Source organism: Drosophila erecta, unplaced genomic scaffold (assembly GCF_003286155.1).
Source record: "Drosophila erecta strain 14021-0224.00,06,07 unplaced genomic scaffold, DereRS2 tig00000000-arrow-pilon, whole genome shotgun sequence".
Taxonomy (NCBI): Eukaryota; Metazoa; Arthropoda; class Insecta; order Diptera; family Drosophilidae; genus Drosophila; species Drosophila erecta.
In genome coordinates, this window is record NW_020825194.1 from 12,578,589 (window position 1) to 12,592,532 (window position 13,944).

Genomic DNA, 13,944 nt, shown 5'->3' on the forward strand with positions numbered 1-13,944 from the left:
GTTCTCGAGTGGGTCGGATTGGGTGGATTGGGTGGCCTGGCGGCAGGTGGTCGGGCTCTCATTGAAATTTGTTGCATTATGCTCAGGATGCTGGCTGAATGTCCTTGCACGCTGCACTACTCACTGCTCACTGCTCACTGCACTTGATTGTCAACAAAAATTGTTTTGCTGCATGTCCTTGTCCATGGCGGAGCACTTCACAGCACTTGCAAGTGACTGCAATGGCTGGCAAAAGGACACGTGGCTGTAATTAAATTTGCGAAAGAAACGGCCTGCGCCTTCGAAATGTAATCTTCTCTTGCGGCCAAATTAGTGCCAAACAATGTGCCATTGTTGACAATTTAAACCTAAATCAACACACGTGCTCTCTTCTCATTCTCGTTCTCGTTCTCATTCTCATTTGCTGTGTCTATTTTTTCGTCGCTGACACGTAGACACGACTACACTTAAAGACGGCCATAAAGATAAATGTTTTATAAACGTGAATTGCTTTGAATAAAAGCTTTGTTTTCCCTGCTTGACGGGCCCAGCAGACAAACAAACTTACAGATGAACAGATGAGCTGCCGCCACCCACCTCACGAAATATAACTCATACGCCCCGTGGTGCGCGCGTTTCAAGCTCACACATTTGCATTTGAAGCTTAATTGCGTTGGTGGGGGCGGATAAAAAGGAAGCGGATGAGCAGGAGGAACAAAACGGAATTCCTTAATGTGCAGTTAAAACTTTAAATGTTGTTAATTCAAAGTGTATTTGTGGTAATCTGACGCGTGTAAGGAGAGTTTTAAATACAGTTCCCTAAGGATAGAATTTCATGTTACGTTCTTGGGACATTCAGGAACACAAGCTAAATGAAAATGACACTGATTTCGTCGCAAGTCTGCCTCTTCTCGCCGTTTAATTCAGCCCATATGTCTGAGTATACTTATTTCCTTTAATATGATGTTCTTACAGCCGTATTAAACCGAATGTCTGACCATTAAAAATCGTACGCGTTTCCTTGGCCAAAAGCAGACAGCTGCGTTCAAGATAATAGTCCTTTTTATTTCGTGGACTGCTACTTTCTTAAGCGTTCATACAATTATATACAATAATATGTTACTTAAAACTTTTAAAATAGTCCTGCTAATTTTATGTTTGTTATTTTTTTTTGGGAATTCACTATTCTATTATTGCGAACACGGCTGTAGGTGTGTGAGTATCCGTGTCCGTCATAGTATATGTGTGTGTGTTCGCCATTTATTATGAGATGGCTCATCTAAAGAGGTCGTCAAGCTAAAAAGGGAATATGCTGGCGAGGCCATAAATTCCTTTTAATAACATATTCAAATTTAGATAATATCCGCCTCTAGTGCAATATTAATGCATGCATCCTTTCCAGATACGAGTATATCTCTGCTTGTACACATGTGTGATTTTTATGAACACGGATTGGAGTGTGCAATGTCGGACGTCTGAAAAAAAACTTGTAGTCAGTTATGCAGACTCCTAAATTATCCGGACGACAGCGACGAGAAATTCCAAGACTTAAGCATATCTTTGGCGTTTTGTTTGCCCAACTCAAAGAGAAATTCAATGAGGGCTCGTATTCCCCGTATATGTATCATCGTCTGGTCGTGCACAGTTCCATTCCGGATTCATAGTTGGGACAGAGAAACTTCTTAGCATTTACGTAAGAACCTTCATGAATATGTATTCCCCGGGGAATGTGTGCTCATGTTATTAATGAAGCATTTGCTGCGTCTCCACTAACTCGGCAGACTTTTCCCAAAACGAGCTGGAAAAGTGGGAAACTGGGAAAATACATTGGGAAAATGGCCATGGCAGAGGTGTAGGGATTTGCTGGGGATTTACATGAATTGACTGACTGACGACGACTGAATTCGCTGGCAATCTCCAATTGAACCGAACAAGAAATGGAAATTTATTGAACAGCATTCATATGCTGCGCATTATTAATATCGATTTGTGGGCGTTGTGGGCGTGGCAAGGCGAAAGTCTCCGCGTGACTGGCGCATCTTAAGGATACACATGTGTGTGTGGGTCCAAGATTGAGATAGCTTGCAGTCCTCTAGTTTCCTTTCGGCACAGATAAATAAAAAATAGGGGCCCACAACAATGGTTCTTGGGTATCTTTTGGTATCTTGGGTTTTCTCCCGTTTCTTTTTTCACCCCCACCACCATTGTTTCCAGCTTGGCAAAAGGGATACGTGACACTCGATGGGGCAACATCTGTCTGCAACTAAACGGCATTTCAGCAATAATCAAGGATCCGTTGTTGTTGTCATTAGATTGCGGCAGACTGCCAACCCAAATGGAATACGAACCACATGATTGTGTGAGCTCTCAGAGCTCCCAAGCAGGTGAGCCCCTTTAAAATTGACAAATTTGATAGAAATCCCATTTAGTTACATTCTTTAAGTATGCTGTCTGACCGTAGCCATGTACACATGACAAAAAACAGACACACAATTCGTAAAAAATCATTTAGGAAAATGAAAGACGTGACTTCGTTGCATTCGCAGCTGCTTGCGTTGTTCATAAAAGGAGCAAAATTGATTTTTCTATAAAAAATAAAATAAAAGAAAGGAAAGGAAAGGAAGGCAGCACAAAGTGGCACACTCTCGCATAGACACACACAAACACCCACACACAACCACACGCACACACACCCGTGCACAAAGAAAAACGCTTCTAGGCAGCCGCAAAAGCAGAAACAGAAGTAGGCCACACTAGGAGCATTTCCCCCATGGCATCCATCGCCACCCCCCGTCCGCCTCAGACACCCCCACCATCCCCACCCGCTGCTGAACCCTTAAACTCTTGTTTGAGCTGCACTTGGAGAAGCTGCTGATGGTGGCCATACCCTCGCCAGGGGGACCACAAAGCCATCGAGTCAGTTTAGTTTTCCGATTTAATCATCTCCGAAAGGAGCTATTTATAACTTGCGCATTTTTCGGCAACACCACTTGGGGAGCACATTTAATTAAATTTGTTAATTGTGCAAAATACTTCTTATCTCTACGTTCAACTTCTTTTTCGTAATAGAGGTTAAAGTCTAGGGAACAAAGGGCTTCTACAAATAGCGTTAGTAATACAACATTTAAATAATAAAGTAAATTGAACAAATAAGGGAATAGAAATTACACTATTTGCTCAGTCACTAAAAATATGAAAATAAATTATATTATTAAGCTGATTTATATAAGTTTACACATGAAAACTGATATGTACCATGAAATTCTACGGTATAAACTAATCGAATCCATATGGACCACAATTTGCCTACTTGACTTTCAACTCCTGTTGGCTGGCTACTTAGTTGCAGAGGCAGTTTTGTATTGGCTGCGATATAGTTGCATTATGGCCAAATGATTGAGTGGGCCAAGAGTGGCGCTAATGCGGAATCGTGCTAGTGCCTGCCACTCGAATGTGGCGGCAACGTGCAAAAGTGCCATAATGCTGCTCCATAATCATTAGCATACTGGCAATGGGTTGAATCCATTTTAGAAGCACTTAACTGCCAGTTTGCTAAGCACATGAATTCGAATTGCGAGTGAGTTTAAAACTCGAGTGTCGTGTGAGTGATATCCTGCAAATCCCTCACCGCCAACAGTTACTGAAACAAAGTCGGATTCAGCGACAAGAAAAGGCATCAGCGAAAGGTAAGCTGATTACGTAACACACACACACACACTCGGTGGGTGGCTGGTTGACTGACGGTTGTGTGTGTGTGTGCCTGGCAGATAGCGCCATTTTGTTTCGCAACTTTTCAACAGCTCTTTTCCAACTGTTTTTATTAGTGATTTCCGTTGAAAACAAGCTAAAATATGCGCATTAGATACATTTCCACACCACCTGCCAATGGAATTTGCAACGTTAACTTTTTTTGTGGGAGAATATGTTGAACATGCACCTGCAGCTGTCCGCAGACTTATTCTCACATCCACATAACTTTTCCTTGCCCCTACACACAGCGAAAATATGGCACAATGGAACATCTTAATTTTGAAATCAAGTTTTTTAGCTTATTATTAAGGTTACTTTATTTAAGCAGAACAAGCATTGTGTTTTGATATCGTTGTCTGTGTTAAAAGTAAGCTACTTTCAATAAACAATTATAAATTTCCTGTATTAAATTGAATTTATATGTTCTTATGTTCTGTTCTCAAACACGCCCCGTCAAGTATGCTATGAAAACGTGCAATTCTCTTAGGAAACCTATTTGATGCGATTTCTCTCTGTGTGATATCCGACTGAAATGGGGTCACCTTTGTACTCGAAGGTCGTTTACGGGCAGCAATTATTCGGCAATCTGTGGAGTTAAAGAACGATTGCAAGACCCTCGCACTCCTCTCACTGCACCGGATTATTGATGGAGCCTCTGGGCCAGTCGAAGCCAAGCAGTTTGGATGAGCCAGACATTGGAAAACAAGGGATTCGATTGGACGGGGCACACTCGGTGCGCTTAAATTGCCCAGCCTGGCTTGGCATGTGAGAGCACCCTGGCTGCCATGACATTTGAATAATGCACGTAGCAAGTGAATGGGCGGACAGGAGCAGGAGCAGAAGTGGGACCGAAGCAACTGGCAGCGGGGGAAAAAGACCACCAATTCATTATCGATTGAATCGATGTGCAATGAGTACTGAAAACTGATGGAAATTTACTCGAAAAAAATAAGAAAAAAAATTTCAGTAAAATGGAAGGCAAAACAATCGCACAGATTCGATAATGCTGCAATTCAAAGGGAATTCAATAAAAAGCAGCATTAAAGACCAGCTGGCAATGGAGTTGTAGCCTAACGAATCAATGGCCTTTTGTTTTCTATTTACTTGATCGGTCAAATGTAATTGTCCGTCTCCCGGAATGCAGCACGCACCCCTCAGTTCAAATTCCATTAGCAGTCGATGGCGGAGACAACCTCAAACCCCGGCGGCTCTGTCAACAGCTCAACATATCAATCATACGCAGTGTGGTGCGTGTTTGGTGCGTGCTCTTTTGCCTTGACTGCGCTGTGCAGGGTGGCAAGTACAAGCGACGCCTGGTCTTATTAATAATTTAGACCGCATATTACTCCAAAATAACAACACCCCCTCCATTGACACGTTCATTTTGCCTTCGAAACCCCCCCTTCCTTTTCCGCTCAGTACTTACACACGTACACGGAAAAACTGTCATTAGTGAATTATTTAAATTACGCCGACGCCAGGAAAGCAAATATTGCAGACAGGAAGGAATTTCCTGCTGAGAGAGTTTTATTAAATTAACTTACTGGCCAAGGAAGGCAATGTACACGCGATAAAAATCGTTTTAAATTCATGTGTATTTGAATAACACAATTGAGAGACTGGGTAGTCACTTTTTGGGTGGCTTTTGAGGCGCGATAAGTTTGGTAAGCATAACAAAGTCTCATTTCTTAAGAATCTGTGCTTTAAAAAAAAGCTAAGATGCGAAAATATTCTGGCATTATTTTCACGAATGTGTAGAATTAGTAGAATAACGGAATTTATTTTGTATTCATGTCTTAAGAAGCTGCATTGTTAGCTGGATTGTTAGATAGCGAAGGGAGAGGAGAATTCGTCACCACTCACCTGAGATTCTCGATGCGCGGCCTTCGGCACTGCGGCCGATTGCGTCGGTGGCTGCGATCCTTCTTGCAGCGGCAGTCGCAGTGCATGATGCAGAGGGCAATGGACGAGATGACCGTTATCACAAAGGGCACCGCGAAGAAATGAATGATCATGGCCACCTGGTCGTCGTGGTTATACGATGTCAGCACCACGGTCCTGTTCTTTCGCGAGTAAAAGCACGGAAAGATGGCACCCTCGATGCCGTAGTAACCGTTGAAATTCTTGCACGTCACCGATGGCGGATAGCCGCATCCCTTGATATTGACGAGCAGCGTCGCCTCACCGGATTGCTCCATATCGGACGTAAAGTTGCTATAATCGGTCATATTCTCCGGTATCGTAATGTTCTGCTCAATGAACGTCACATAGATATGCACGCAGCGATACAAATCGGAGGTGCAGCCCTCGCGACACGAACTCCACGAGCAATTGAATATGCCCACTAGATCCTCGCGCCGCGTTGTTGTGCACAGCGTTGGCTTCTCGATAAAATCGTGACTGAGCGTCGATATCGCCGGATCCACATAGAGCGGCACAAGGAAGAGCAGCGATGCCCCGGCGGTCACCGAGAAGAAGGCCAGTGTCGAGGTGCCATAGAAACGCGCACGTTCCCGCCACGAACGAAAGCGCCGATTGCCATTTTTCTTTTTCGGAGCCAGTTCTCGGATTTTACGTAACCGTAGCTCTTGTTGTTGCTGCTCGAGTAGTAATTCCGAACTGCCACTCCTCATATTATTGTCGGTGCACACAGGGCGCTGATGTTGCTGATTGTTGCTGCTGCTGCTGCTGCTGCTGCTGCTGCTGCTGCTGCTGCTCGTATCACTGCTGTTGCTGCTGTCGTCGCTGGCTGCGCAGCAGCAGCTGCAACGGCATCAACGCTGCTCCGTCGCCGCTCCGTCGCTCTGCTGCGTCCCCGTCGCTCTGCTGGCGATGTTGCACTTGTGTGTGCAACTGCGACGCCTCCGTTTCGTCCGCCTACCGCAACATGCAGAGCGCGGTAGGTTTTTAGGTTATGTACACACGCTTCGGCGCGGCAGAAAAGCTGGAGAATGCTTCCACCACAGAGAGAGAGAGAGAGAGTGAGAGTACGAGAGAGAGAGAGCGGGAAATTGCAGGATAGAGATGGAGAACAGCTGTTCCGTGCGAAAGTCCGCGAAGGGGAGCGACAGCGACAGCGGCAGCGACAGCGACAGAGAGACAGAGAAGGGAAGAGACAGCGAGTGACAGTCAGAGAAAAGCGCGCTCTGGCGTTTTCATTTGTCCTGGCTAATTGTTTACTCCTTCCGCTGGTTTTGCACTTATCAACAGCAGCTAAAACACTGTAAAATAATATTATTTAGTTGGTTTTTATTTAGAAAACGATTTCCGGCTTTTATCGCATTTCTTTACACAAATTTGCGGCTTGCGTGGGTGGCACTTTTTTCACAACTCACAGCTGTTGATGTAGGTTAGTTAGAGAGTAACATCGCGCTGAGCGATTGCGAATGAGAGAATGAATGGGCGAGTGTGCACGAGTGTGTACGAGTGGCCTGCTGCCCCCGCTGACTGCGCTGCTGGCGTCGACGTCGCCGCCAGCTGTGACGCCAACGTCGGCGTTCGAAAGTCTACTGGTGTCGCCCTACTGACTGTGTAACCTTTTTTTTCTTTGTGTTTGTGCCTCTATGTGTTGTGGGTGGAATTATTTATGCTACACATTTTGTGTGGCGGCTTTTCGCATTTCGCTTTTTGGTTGCCAGTTGCCAGTTGCCATTTGCCAGTGCCTTGGCATTTTGCTTATTATTCTTCAATTGATTTGCATTTGTCTGCCCAGTCAGGACACAGTATTCTTGATTTATTAGGGATCTGTGCGGAGTAGTCTGATCTAACTAGTTTCTGCACTAACCCCTCGCCACGCAAACCGAGTCATCCTTGTTTCACCTTGGTGGTCTTTTTAAAATATATATATATATATATCGCAACTGTTGTTGTTGCAACATCGCGTGACTCTGGACTTTGGTCAGGTTCAGATATTAGCTCCCGTCCTTTGTTTTTGCCCCTTTTTATTGCTGCTCTGTTTCATTTCATTTCTTTTCATTTATTTCGCTGTCTTTTGTTTTTTTTTGCCACGGCACGCTTTTCACAATTTTCATCACAGACACCCACACACCCACACACCCACACACCCATACACACATACACACAGGTGAGCTTAACTGTTATTGCCTCTGTTTGTGTGTGGTTGGTATGATTTCATTTCCATGCTTTGTTCAGCGGTCAACGCGGCGTATGGCATTCTGGCTAAACTATCATGGACATGTTGGCTTGGTGCTAGCGATGCATTTAGCATAGGAATTATGGAAACGTGTACTTTTCCAGTAAGGCTCTAGGAGAAGCAACTAGAACAAGAGCAGCAGAAAAGCTCCTTGAGCTCCTGTCATTGCCATAAGAATTAAGTCTCAAGTACAGAGAAAATCTTGGAGCTCCAAGTCTTAAGCTACAATAAAGCTTAAGCTAATTAATACATAAATTTTAAGCTACAAATGGCCTATATGTGCACGTCTACATGAAGTTCCCTAGTGCAAGATGACTTTTGAAGGTCCTAAATAAGACAATGTTGTTCCCCACAATTTTTGGCAGTGCACCGCCCACGTCTTTGGTTGCGTAGAAAGGTGAGGATGGGAATGGGAATGGGTGAGGTGACTAAAAACTAAAATAGAAATAAAATGGAAATGGAAATAAAACATTAAGCTTTCGAGTCAAACTAACTTTTGACAGCTGAACTGGCAGCTGAAGAGCCCGCAGCCCACAACCCGAACAACCCGCACAACCCGGTCGCGATTTCCCGATCCGATGGCGCACTTTGTTGATTTTGTTGCTAGCACAAGGTTGCTTATGGGTTTTTCTTTAGACTTTTCCTCGCTCCTGCTGGTTTTCAGGACGCTATTTATTTGTTTCTTGCACTTTCACTTGATGTTTGTTTGCGTTTGCACTTGGATTTGGTTTTGGGGGGCAAACTTTTGCACGTACATATATTTAGCGCGATTACGGCACGGTATTTTTTGCCACAGAACTGAAATTGGCTAACACCGACGCTGCCATTGGCTCACGCACACACAGGCACCCACACGCTCACGCTCACGCACACGCTGGCGGACAGACAGACAGACAGACAGAATTCTCGACACGAGAAGCGCGCGCGCTTGGCCCTGTCGTGCCTCTCGGAGTGTTTGTCCAAAACTGCGGACTCGGGAGCCTCTGGATTCGAGTAAGGACTCCGATGGCAGGACATACTGCCCGTATTTCGGGGGCGGCGCCGCGACGGTGCGTCGACGCCGGCAGCGCTGCCAACGGGGACGCAACTTCGCTAAAGTAACGATAACTGGCCAAGGATTCGCGTGTGCGCGCTCTGGAGAGAGATTCTAATCAAAAAAGAGAGATAGACAGAGAGAGAGAGAATGAAAGAGAGAGATAGGGAGTGGGAGTAAAACAGGGCAACAAATATGAGTATGCACTGCTTGCAAGTACAGAGCCGCTCCCATCAAGTACCCGCACTGTTGGCCGGTAAGCTTGTACAAGAACCAAAAGCTACCCGCTCTAGTTCTCTAGTTCTAGTTCTAGTTCTAGTTCGTTCTAGTTCTAGAATATCCTTTAACATAAGTGGTAGAATAAGCATATTAATGTATAACCGTTATTACCCTTGTATATCCATTAACTTTTAAAAATGATCAACTGTTGAAGATAATCATATAACCTGGCAACCCTCGTTCGTTCATCGTTTAATAATCGATTAATGGGAAAATCAACCCATCTCTATCTAAGTTTTTGCTTAGTAAGTATAAATATAATTCTAACTATTCTATAGTTGAAATAAAGTTCAAATAAATTTTTATACGTGAGAAAAGGATCTTTGATATCGAGTAAGTGATCTATCGTGATTATACCGGTGATCTTAGCAAAGTGTGATCTTGCTCGTGTCTATAATTTGGCTTATAATTTTTCAACGTATCGGTAATTACTGTAAAAACCCATATCTATAAAACACAACAACAATTTTTGCTGAGTAATTATCTAGTGCTTATCTAATTATCTATAAGTAATATTTATTAAACACAAACATACTCAAACTATATACATATGTACGTCCCACTGTATTATTCTTTACATAATACGTGTAATTATAGAATATAAGATATGATTTAAAGATGGATGCAGCAGGTAGTTGCGCGCAAGATCCTCCACCTGCCCCATTTGCTGCAGGAGGTGTCACTGTGGGATTGATGCATGGGTGTTGCCGCACGTTGCTGCCTATTACACAGTCACCTATTACACAGTGACGCCTCTGTAGCTGTAGTGGTACAGAGTGCGGATCGGAACCAGGTGGTGGCCACGATCGGTGACTATAGCCCAGGTGAAATAGCCCACATCCGAAGTAATTGTTATCCAGTCTTTGTTGGTCCAGTCTTCTACACGTGAGAAAAGGATCTTTGATATCCAATAAGTGATCTATCCTCATTATCCAAGGTGATCTCAGCAATGTTTACTATTTCTTTTGGAATATGGGAAAATATTAGAATTTCATTTGTATCCGTTGTGGAAGTTATAATATGTAAAAGTTTTTCTGAGTTTATATGTGTTAGATAATCATGTTTTAGTAATTTAGGATTAAAAATGCCAAGTCTTGTTAACTGCATTCCAAGTTCAATATCTTCTACATACTCCGTTAACTGTTGTAAATTAAATAATAAAATGTTTAATCTTTGATCGCTTTCATGTAATACACTTAATAACTTTATTAATTTGTATGCCTTCATTTACTGTTTTTATAACTTCGCTAAGACGCTGTTTTCGGACAAATTATGAATTTCTTCTAGACACTAGATATAGACATTATGAATGCATGCCTTCTGCATACATATGTATATGTATAAATGCAATTCAGAAATATATAGAGATAAGCAATATATGTGCGGGTTAGCTGAACCCAAAATCAGCTCAGAAGATTCATTCAAATAAAGAACCATGAAGTGATCGGATCGCTCTCTCTCTTTTTTTGACAAAGATATATCATATCTTTACATGGCGACCGTGACTTAAAGAACCAAACTGTGAGTGAAATTTTGATTTCTGGCAGTGTATGCAGCGCACCACCCGGAAGGGGAAGACCTCCGCCACAGCCGTCTACATCATAAACGGCAAATTAATAATTTGTACAATCCGGAAGAGAACCCGGACCGAAGTGATTTAATGTGTAAAAAAAAAATACCGTGTAAATGAATGGCGGATGAGCCAGAATTCGAAAAAGCGGAGCCAAAAAGGCAGAAAGATCCGCCAACATTAAAAGAAGCTTTAGAAAACCCAACAGACGGACCACGCCCACTCACAATAGCTGAGTATCGGGCTCGACAGCAAAAGAAAATAATTAAAAAACATAAAAGAAGTGGCCGTCGGGTCAAGCTTCTCCAACAACGGCGGCTGGTCAAAGAAATGACCCAGCTCGCCAAAGATGAAGAGAACCGGCAACGCTACAAAGAGCGTTTGGAACAAATTGAAGAAAAACTTCGCACTGGTGCGAAATAACGCAAACGGGCTGCAAATTTTGCCAATGCCCCAATTTGCCTAAACAAGGCAGCCGAAAAACGCTACAAAGAGCGCATCCAAGAAGACAAGTTTCCAAGTTTCGCAAGGTGCGAAATAACGCAAACGGGCTGCAAAATTTTGCCAATGCCCCAATTTGCCTTAGTTTTTAACTTCTAAATTCAAGCCGATGCGGGAAACCGCTGCTTGAAAAATACTAATCTCTGTTAGGCTTTTACTAACAAATGTGGTTGGATTTTTAATTTTTTTTTAAAAATTTGTAATTAAATCTGTAAGCCAACCACATTAACTCACACACTAACTTTTTCACACTCAAAAAAAAAGGTTTTGGTACAATGACAAGCGTAAAATAAAAAAAAAAAAGAGAAAATTTTAATTTTATTTTCATTGATTTCGTAGAAGAAATAGAATATCTAATTTTTTTTTTTCTCTTTTAATGAAGGGTTCCATTGAATATATAATTTAAAATGGGATGGTTTAGCTCTAGCAAGGAGGCAAGTGACAACACTGCCAATGTAGTAAATGAGGTAAAAATAATCGATCATAGGGAAGATATTGAATCCTTGCGACTTTTACTACTAATTATAACAGTAGTTCTAGTTCTACAATTTTTGCTTACACTTTATGTTAAGCATAATAAAATTATAAAAAAAAGATATGTCGGCAGGGCCAACCCTCTAGATCTGGTTTAAAAAAAAAAAAAAGAAATGATCAAGAAGCTACAATCTAAGAATGGAATGGAGCGAAATAGCGAAACGCATTGACGACTTTCGCTATAGATTTGACAAATCTTACAAATGCATTAATAGAGATGCAGTAATTAAACCAGAGACCCTAAAAAGCCACACAGAAATTGTAGTAGGCGAATATAATAATATAGTTACTTTAGTAAATAACTATAAAAATAGATTCACACCTGAGCACTGCAACAAATGTCTAAGGGTAATAAAATCCCTTAATACAAGATTAAATAATATCAAAAACAGGAGACATATTGCAATTAACGTGCCAGAAAGCCTAGATCAATTGGTGGAATTCGATCCTGACCAGTTCAAAGGGCTAGATGAATCTATTCAAACAGGCGACGCTGAATCCGATAGTGACATTGAAACACTAGAGGAAAGCGATCAAATCGAATTTAAGCCTGAACCAATAACAATTTCCGAAATGGCTCAGACAGTAACAGAATTCATCAGGCTAGCCACATCTCTGATACCAGAGTTTGATGGTAGGCATGAAAATCTGCAAAGCTTCTTAGACGCTCTAGGTCTATTAGACAGCTTAAAGGGCGCTCATGAGACAACAGCCGTAAGCCTTATAAAAACAAAACTTAAAGGCCATGCTAGGAATCTCATCAGTAATGAGCAAACAATTAATGAAATTATTGCCCAACTGTCGACTGCAGTAAAAGGAGAATCGGTAGAAGTCATATCTGCCAAGCTCCTCAATCTGCAACAGAAAAACAAAACGGCCAACCAGTACACCCAAGAGGTGGAAAAACTGACGAAGGCCCTTGAAGGCGCCTATATCAGTGAAGGTATCAGCCAATCCATTGCAAATAAATACAGCACCACAGCAGCTGTAAAGGCCATGACACAAAATTGCTCCATCGATAAAGTTAAACTTATCATGCAAGCAGGCACATTCACAAACATGAATGAAGCCATCTCCAAATTTGTCAACTCTTGCACCGAGATAACAGGTCAAAGTAACACTGTTCTCCATTATCGACGAGGTGCAAATAACAATAATAGAGGAGGCCGAGGTTATAATCGTGACAGAAATAACTACCACAACAATTACAACCGAGGTAGCAGTTACAACAATAATAACTATAATTACCGTGGAGGAAGACGAGGTCAAAACCAAGGAAGAGGCCGAGTTAACTCCAATCAGAGCAATAACAACAACAATGTGAGGATGTTGCAAAATACGTCGGAAAACTCACAGAACCCTTTAGGAAACAATCAATAAATGCAAAAGTTCATACCATCAATTATAGTCTTAATACATTCGTAACCTTCTATAATCATTCAACTGAAAATAAACTAACATTCCTCATAGATACGGGTGCAGAAATCTCACTTTTAAAAGTAAATTCTGATAACTTCAAAATTCACGATGAAAAAATAATAAACATCGAAGGCATAGGCCAAGGCGTAATAAAATCTCATGGAACAACCTCAATAGAACTTCGATCAACAAAATATATTATTCCACATGAATTTCATTTGGTAGACTCAAATTTTTCAATACCATGTGATGGAATAATAGGAATTGACTTTATAAAAAAATTCAATTGCCAACTAGATTTCAAACCAAGTGAAGACTGGCTTATAATTAGACCCCAAAATTTAAAATATCCAATATACGTTCCGATAACATATAGCGCAGGCAACAATACAGTCCTTCTGCCAGCCAGATCACAAGTTATTCGAAAAATAGACATTAATACCGTAAATGATTACATTTTCGTTCCTAATCAGGAAATACATAATGGAATTTATATTGCAAATACAATAGCAGCATCCAAACATGTATACATTCGACTTCTAAACACAACTAATTTCGACCAATTGGTCAAAGTAAACGAAATCCAATATGAAAACCTAAAAGATTACGACATTCATAACATCGATCCAGAAAATAGAAGCGAACAAGTACTTTCCAAACTAAAGAAAAATTTTCCAGAGCAATTTAAAAGCCAATTAACTGAATTATGCACAAAGTATAGTGATG

At 41.8% G+C, this 13,944-nt stretch overlaps 1 protein-coding gene across 1 annotated transcript in view; it reads right to left on the reverse strand.

The window, feature by feature from the left end:
* LOC6552216 (protein tipE) overlaps positions 1-8,880 on the reverse strand; it is a 30,738-nt gene extending 21,858 nt beyond the window's left edge. Inside the window, exons 1-2 of the mRNA XM_001980699.3 lie at positions 8,377-8,880; positions 5,593-6,950 (exon numbers count right to left, since the gene is read on the reverse strand). Coding sequence (XP_001980735.3) covers positions 5,593-6,362 — 770 coding nt within the window. The 5' untranslated portion in view covers positions 6,363-6,950; positions 8,377-8,880. The remainder of the gene's footprint in view (positions 1-5,592; positions 6,951-8,376) is intronic.
* Positions 8,881-13,944: the final 5,064 nt, after the last annotated feature.